The sequence below is a fragment of the Chelon labrosus genome (assembly GCF_963514085.1).
Source record: "Chelon labrosus genome assembly, chromosome: 7".
NCBI lineage: Eukaryota > Metazoa > Chordata > Actinopteri > Mugiliformes > Mugilidae > Chelon > Chelon labrosus.
Window position 1 is genome coordinate 13034919 of NC_140343.1, and position 7938 is coordinate 13042856.

General features: G+C 40.4%; 1 protein-coding gene across 1 annotated transcript; it reads left to right on the forward strand.

Annotated features, from left to right (window-relative positions):
* The first annotated feature begins 293 nt into the window (after positions 1-293).
* soat1 (sterol O-acyltransferase 1) lies at positions 294-7479 on the forward strand. The gene is given in 16 exon segments (XM_084547986.1): positions 294-409; positions 870-1021; positions 1887-1945; positions 2684-2832; positions 2922-2981; positions 3147-3254; positions 3393-3678; positions 3776-3854; positions 3977-4061; positions 4199-4244; positions 4332-4577; positions 4579-4683; positions 4778-4876; positions 5081-5216; positions 5306-5451; positions 5536-7479. Coding segments are annotated over 15 exon segments (1833 nt in total). The 5' UTR covers positions 294-409; position 870; the 3' UTR covers positions 5614-7479.
* Positions 7480-7938: the final 459 nt, after the last annotated feature.

The following is a 7938-nucleotide window of genomic DNA, read 5'->3' on the forward strand; positions in this document are numbered from 1 at the left end:
GAAAAACAAAATAAAATATACATGTTCATATATTGTTTCAGTTATATCATATCATATCATATCATATCATATCATATCATATCATATCATATCATATCATATCATATCATATCATATCATATTATCATCAGATTTATTTTAGCTATTTAACAATGGACAAGAGATACAACAACGTTAGTAGTCTGACAGGGCGATGACGTCAAAAGGAGGAGAGACTTTCAGCCAATCAGCATCGTCCTCCGTGCTCATCATGTCCTCAGTGTTTATACAGTGGGGAAGGTGAGCAGCAGCACAGATTGTAGTGAATGAAGGACCTGCTCCTCTGCTTTTATACTCTGTTACGCTGGAGAAACGCTCACTGAGAGAGGACCCGGCGGCTGGAGCGAGTACATATTCAGGAAGTCGGCAGGTAACGTGTTTGTATTTCCTCCTGTGTCAGTCAACGCTTCTGTCAACCTGCTGGCAGCTAACGTCAACAAGTTGGCTAATTTGACTAGCTCCCAGTCAGTGCTAACCGTCTGAGTATCACCAGGTAGAAGCTCTAATGTCAGAGCCGTGCTAGCTGATCCAGAAGCTCTGTAATTAGTTCATGAATGGACCGCTTGCCTGAAATACTGACTCTTCCTGTCAGCTGATGGGAGCTAACCAAACTGTTAGCTGTCTGTGTCCATGCGAGTCTGTGTCATATGAGAGTGATTTGATTGTCAACTGGCTTTGCTTTGTCTGTCAATCTTAGCATTCCTGCCTGCCCATGTGGAGGTTCAAGAGCAAACCATGTACTTATGCTAAAATCCCTTAAAGACACACTTCACTATTCCTGTAGCTTCCACTGTTTATTATTTTAACTCTTTTTTTGTGTGTATCTGTAGAATGGAGAGTGTGGATGACAGTGTCCTCCGGTCCCGAAGCCGAGACGTTCCTAAGATGCCTACCTTCTCTGACTTGGATAGCTCTTTGGACGGGGAAGGCAGTCCTGGTAAACATCAGCAAAGCAGCAGAGACAACCACATCACCAGCAATGGTAAGAGAATAAGATGCTATATGTCGATTAAACACCCAAACTTCTTTCCAGTAAACTTCCACACAGGTCTGACATCATTATGATGTAATGACATGTTCTTCTTAAGCAGTTTGTTTGACCTGTGGTACACTTACTGTGGTGAACCACGATAGGAAATGACAGTAGCAGCTACTGTCTGCTGATGACTCCCATGCTAGTCATCAGTAACCAAGAAAGTATACTCTAACCCCTCCTGAGAAATGATGACTGTGAAACACTTGAGTTGAGTTTTCTGTACGCTCAGAGGAAAATCACAGGACACTGAGAAAAGATGCTTCCTGTTTTTGTTACGATGTCAAGTTCAGACACTTCTTCTTTTGTGTATCGTTGACATTCACTTGCTTGATGGGTGGGGTGTCACTTCTGCTGCTCTTTGACTTGAACCTCATCACCAGACAACTCTCAAGATGAATAACCTATCGTGACCTTAAATGTCCTGCCTGTTGAACACTCTTCTGCTGTACACTGTTGTAGGCGTGTCTCCTTTTTGGATTTTGCAACTTTGGATCTAAGGTCTGATGTCATTTGATTTCAGCTTAACAGGCTGTTGCACATTCGCAGCACAGTGATCAAAATTGTGCCACTTGTACAATACAGCATTATCTGTCGGTCATTTATGTGTGGAAGCTGATGTTTACATTTACCGGGTCAAAGTTTTGTTGATACAATGTGACTATTGACTCAGTTGACTCTATTGTTCATTAAGGTGTGTCTGAATCACATGGGTGTATTATGATGTTGCAAGGTCTCACTTACCAAACAGCACTGCGACTACTACTGCTTGTTTCCCGTCATACGTATGTGTGTGTTCTCATTCTCTTTTCAGGGAAAATTGAAGTGGAACATGTGATCAGCAAAAAACTGCAGCTAAAAAGGAAAGCAGAGGTCAGTAAGTCAGTAGTGTGGGTTAGATGGCTAACCCGCGCGTGGCTCAGTGTGCATGTGAGAATGACTCACTGTAAAGCAATAAAAGTTGGAAAAGTTGTAATTTAGCATCTCTGCTATCGAATAAACAATACATTTTGTTTTATTTATGTGATTTATTTCAACCAGTGGCATGCATTTAGCATTAATGTATGCTTAAAACATATCCATTCCCCTTCTAGGTTGATTTCTGTGATCTGATTCCAACTGAAGATGCTTAGATTGTAGAAAACTTAAGCAATCTGTGAAGTAATGTCCAAAAAAAGAAAAAGGAGAAGAACCGTTCCATATGGAAATTAGTCATTATTCTGAAATCACACCTAATTGCAATTAAACTGGCTCATGACCCATTTCGTAAAATCAGATTGCATGACTGTTTGCGAAAGATGCATTCGGGCTTTTTTTTTTTTAAAGGTTAAATCAGTACATCACACTCTAAGCAGTTTCAACACTAGGAGCCATGCCTGTGATCGTCTGTTTGTCCCGCTGAAGGTGTTTTAAAACGACAGTGATAAATAACAGTTGAAGTGTGATTGTGTTGCTCCACAGACACACAGAGTTGTTGTTGCTGGCGTGAAAGAACTGTAATGTGAATTTGTAGTGCAGTCAACTGTGCAGGAAATAATCCACTCGTTTTTTATACAATGTCATATTTGTATCTGCAGACTGTGAATAACTATATCCTTTCTTATTACCCAGTACCTGAAGAGTGACCTGATGCGTCAGTTTGACAACCAGGTGAACGACTTCATGGACAGTCTTATTGAGGAATCGGCCAGCCTGGAACCTGCACCTGTACCTGCTGTGTTTTCACCCCCACTCTCAGAAAAAGAGAGGAGCAAACTCAGGTACTGCGATTCACCTTCTGTTTTAGTCGATGTAAATGTCTTCTGTTGGTCATCCTATAAAAACTATATATTTGCTGTTTTTATTATAGGCATTTCCGACCTCCTCATGGGCAGGGAAAGCAGTTTGTAAGTCGCAGGTCCCTCTTGGAGTAAGTTAACACATCGATGCCAAAGTCATATGAATATTGTTTGCACAAGACGGAGGTTATTTGCATTTGTCACGGCGCTCTTCGTTGGGTTTTACTGCTGCTTGGGCACTGTGTAATAACTTCAGCTGAACACACACTCATTTTATGTCATCTGTTTTTCCACAGTGAGCTGTTCGAGGTGAACCACATCAGGACTATCTATCACATGTTTATCGCTCTGCTCATTCTCTTCATCCTCAGTACGCTTGTGGTAGATTTCCTTGATGAAGGCCGGTAATATAAAACTGCTACGGTTTATGTTTTTGATTTTTGTGTCCATGTCCAATGAGTCAGTGAACGTGATTAATTTTGTCACGGATCATTTCTGATCCTTCAGGTTTTTCCATCCCTGCTTTGTCTTTTACCCCTCAGGCTGGTGTTGGACTTTGACCTGCTAGTCTATGCGTTTGGACAGTTCCCCCTGGTGGTGTGCACGTGGATCTGCATGTTTCTGTCTGCATTGCTGGTTCCCTACACCCTCTTCCACCTGTGGTCAAATACCCAGTCTGGCTCTCACGGTCACCCCAAGTTGTACAGTCTGATGTTTGGATCTGTGTTCCTTCTCTACCAAGCCTTGGGTCTGGGATTCCTGCCCACATATGTAGTGGTGACCAACAGTTTGCCACCTGCATCCTGTTTTATCATCATCCTGGAGCAGGTAGATGGACGTTGGGGTTGCTTTTAGTTTTATGCAGGGTAGCCACATACACTGTTAAAGAGTCTTCCACTGCAAATTGTCCTTTGTTAAATTTCAGGTACGTCTTATGATGAAAGCCCACTCCTTTATTAGGGAAAATGTGCCAAGAGTCCTGACGTGGGCTAAAGACAAGACAAGTATGTAACTGTCTAAATCACACTACACATTTGTGCCTTTTTTTCCTATATATGCCACACAATTTTTACTGGCCATTGTATTTCTCTCTTTCTTTCTTTCTGTCCCGCCTTGTCCTCTGCAGGCCCTGCCCCAGTGGTCCCTCAGGTCCCTCAGTATCTCTACTTCCTGTTTGCACCCACGCTTATCTACAGAGACAAGTACCCCAGGTAAATAGACTCTTGTTATTTGTCTAGTATGAGTCCCTCTTGAGAACTGAACACAGGACAGTGTGGGGGTTTTTTTTCAACACAGTGGCCCATACACTAGTGTTGTGGTAAAGCCATCATTTCTCACTCTAATGCAGGAACCCAGTGATCAGATGGGGATACGTGGCCTCGAAGTTGCTTCAGGTAAAAACCTCTTTCATGGTGACCTTACTTAAGATTAAAAGCAAACAATATAAATCCATTTTTCTGACTTTTCCTACCCCTCCACAGGTACTAGGCTGTCTGTTTTATGCCTACTACGTGTTTGTGCGGCTCTGCATACCTCAGTTCCACAGCATCAGTCTGCAGCTGTTTGACCTACGCTCTATGGTCCTCTGTGTTTTCAACTCCATCCTGCCAGGTACGAAAAACCCTAAACTTATGTGCCTTCCCTATACCCGTGGCCTTAGTCATGTTTTTCTTGCCAGCAAATGGCAGTTTACCGCTGTTCTTAAGATAAATAATGTTTCTATTTTCTTTTGCAGGAGTCTTGATTCTCTTTCTGGGATTCTTTGCCTTCCTCCACTGTTGGCTCAACGCTTTTGCCGAGATGCTTCGCTTTGCTGACAGGATGTTTTACAAGGTGATGCTTTCACACTCACTGTAGTAATTTAAAGAAAGAAGTCCCTGTGCTGCAGAAAACATTTGAATCGGTTAATTGTGATTATACATTACAGGATTGGTGGAATTCAACCTCTTTTGCCAATTACTATCGCACTTGGAATGTAGTGGTCCATGACTGGCTGTACTACTATGTGTACCGGGACATCCTGTGGGTGAGTGACTTATCTGTTGATAGTCTTTCATTTAAGGTTGTTTTTTTTTTTTTTTTTGTTACTATATACTAATGATAACAATTAAAACATCCAGATAATGAGCTGTTTTAAAATGTCTTGAGCATATTTCACAAGTCACTGCAAATGTAAAAAAAAAAAAATGGCATGATTAAACCCGATGTTTCTGTTCTCTCGTTATTCCAGATGTCTCAGAAGCGTTTCCGACCAGCCGCCATGCTGTTTGTGTTCACAGTGTCTGCGGTGGTCCATGAGTACATTCTTGCAATTTGCTTTGGTTTCTTCTATCCTGTGCTCTTCTGCCTCTTCATGTGCTTTGGAAGTAAGAGAAAAGACCATCACACAACTCGCACATTTATGTTTCCATCATGCTCCCCCCTCTCATCTTTTTTTTTTTTCATCCTCTCAAAGTGATGTTCAACTTCATTCTGCATGACCAAAGGAAAGGTCCCATCTGGAACATAATCATGTGGACGTCCCTTTTCCTGGGACAGGGAGTCATTATCTGTCTGTACTCCCAGGAGTGGTATGCACAACGCTACTGCCCCCTGAAGGAGGTAACACACTTTTGTTTTTAAAAGCTAGTGTAGACATAAGTGTAGACACAAATTCACATGTCTATGATGGTGTTTTTGTTCCAGTCCTCCTTTATAGAGTTACTGAAACCTCGCTCCTGGAGCTGTCAAGGAGCCGTGGTGGCAGACGCGAATAGCCTGTGACCTACGATGGGACCGCTGAGAGAAGGACCGTCGCTGATCAGTATAAACCAGACCAGCCTTTCTGATACCGTCATAACTTTTGGCCCTTTGTTTGTTTTATTTTATTGCACTAAGGTCATGCGTCTGCGCGTGAAAGTATAGAAGAGTGTCTGCCAAAATGCCAAAAAACAGCAAAGTCACAATGATGCCTTATCTGTTTTAAGTTTTCAGAGGCAAGACCACAACAAAATTACTGGTTCACATAAAAGTACTTGTGAGCTCCTATTTTTATGTACTATTTATTTTTGCTTTTGCCTTGATCAACTGTGAAAGCACTCCTTGTGCCAACATGACACTGGCAATAATGACATGGCAGCTGAATGCAAACATTACACGGTACAAATGTATGCAGTGGTGGTTAATATTTAACAAGGTTTGCGGTTGCTAATCTGTTATAAAGGACATTTCGTATGTTGTTTGGAAAGACAAACAGATACAGAATTATATTTATTTTCCCTGCCAATAAGATTCATTTGGAGAACGGTTTGGTGTTATAAATCTGAGGAGCACTGGTGTCTGTATTATAACTTTTAGACTGCTGTCGTCTCATTTGAAGTGATAGATGATGGTGCCATTTCATATGGTCTCTTGTTGATGAAGTTATTTTATGATATATCTGATCATTCAGGCATATTGCCACTGTGATACATCTGAACTGTTATATTTCCCAAATGTAATATATTTTTTTTATGTGTTGGATCTGTCAAGCCACAAGTTAGGAGGTTGGGTTAATTATAATTTAGAAATGACAATCTCTAAAAGCTCTATGAAATAAGATGATGGTTGTACTGAATGTAATTATATATTATGTGACTGCTGGGTGAATTAGTAATGATTCAAATCAACTGGTTACAGCATACATCTCGCATCAGGAAGCTGTTTGAGAAGCCACATGTTGTATTTTGACCATGACCAATGTTAAGAGAAGTGTACAGTGATTTCAGCTGCAATGTGAAATCCCTACAGAGTAACTACGACTGTACAACTTGCAGCTGGCTGCTAGGATGTCATAACATTGGCATGGTACTCATACTTGATTTGCACGTTGATTAAATCATACATTTTACAGAACAATAATTTCAATGTCAAGCTAATGGCATTAGGCTTATAATGTGCTTATTGTACTTTCCGTTGTTGTGATTTCGAAGTAGTGCTCTTTCAAGTGATGTTTGTGTTAAGGTTAATGCTCTCAATTTCAATGCAGGGATAATAATGAGATTATGAATACTGAGGTACACAATACAAAGTAGAAAACCAGCACAGACTCAGCACTACTACAAAAAAAATGATCACCACAAGGTGGCACTGTATTAAAACTTTTAATTTCATCTCTCTGCTCATTTTTTTTTCCTTTACAGAATTACAATTGAGAAACACAGGTACCTGAAAATAATTGTATTATATATTATGTATAGATATTAGAAGAAATATTGGAAGTTAAAACTCCTCGTCTGAGAGAAATTTTATCCCATGTTTATGCCTTTGAGATTTTATGATATTTATAATAATGAAGAGTCAAACTGCACAAGTGCTGTTTATTTAGATATTTATTTTTGGGAGAAGAATCTATTGTCACATGTGTGTCCATTGCAATTTTTTTGTCTGTTGTTAAATAGCTTATTGTGTCAGGTGACGTTTTTCTGAATCACTGTTTTATGAATCATTATGAATCATTATGAATTGCCTGATGCATTCCTGAAAAACACACACATATATATATGAGAACTTTCAAATTAAAAAAGTATATTCCCATTGCCTCTTTCATCCAAGTTGATCTCTATGCAGTATGTGATAATTTTGTATAAATCTCCATGTGCCAATTAAACAGGAGCATAAATATCTTTAGTGAGAGTCGGTTTACATTACCACGTGGTTGTCACAACAGTTGATGTCTGATATTCATACCTGTGTAGTGTATTTTTTTATAAAAAAGGATATTAATCCATCAGTTTTAGATTGTGAAATCAATTACCTGTAAAATCTGTACTAGTTTATAGTTAGAGTTTTACAGTAGGTCCAATTTAAATTAAAACTACTGATGCATTCATTATTTAATATTATCATATTTGCTGAGAGGTTACACTCTTTTCTGTAGTTTTCCTCCGGGACACTGGGATCAGAAAGCCCACATGGGACCCCCCCTCACCCCACCCCCTCGCCCGCTGTTACGGGTGCACGGGGACTGTGTGGATGTTTGGTGCTGGAGAGGTGGAGGATCACGCTGACAGGGGATCGAGGCGAACCCCCCGCCTTGTGCAACACATCTTCTGTTCTGCGGTAAAGATG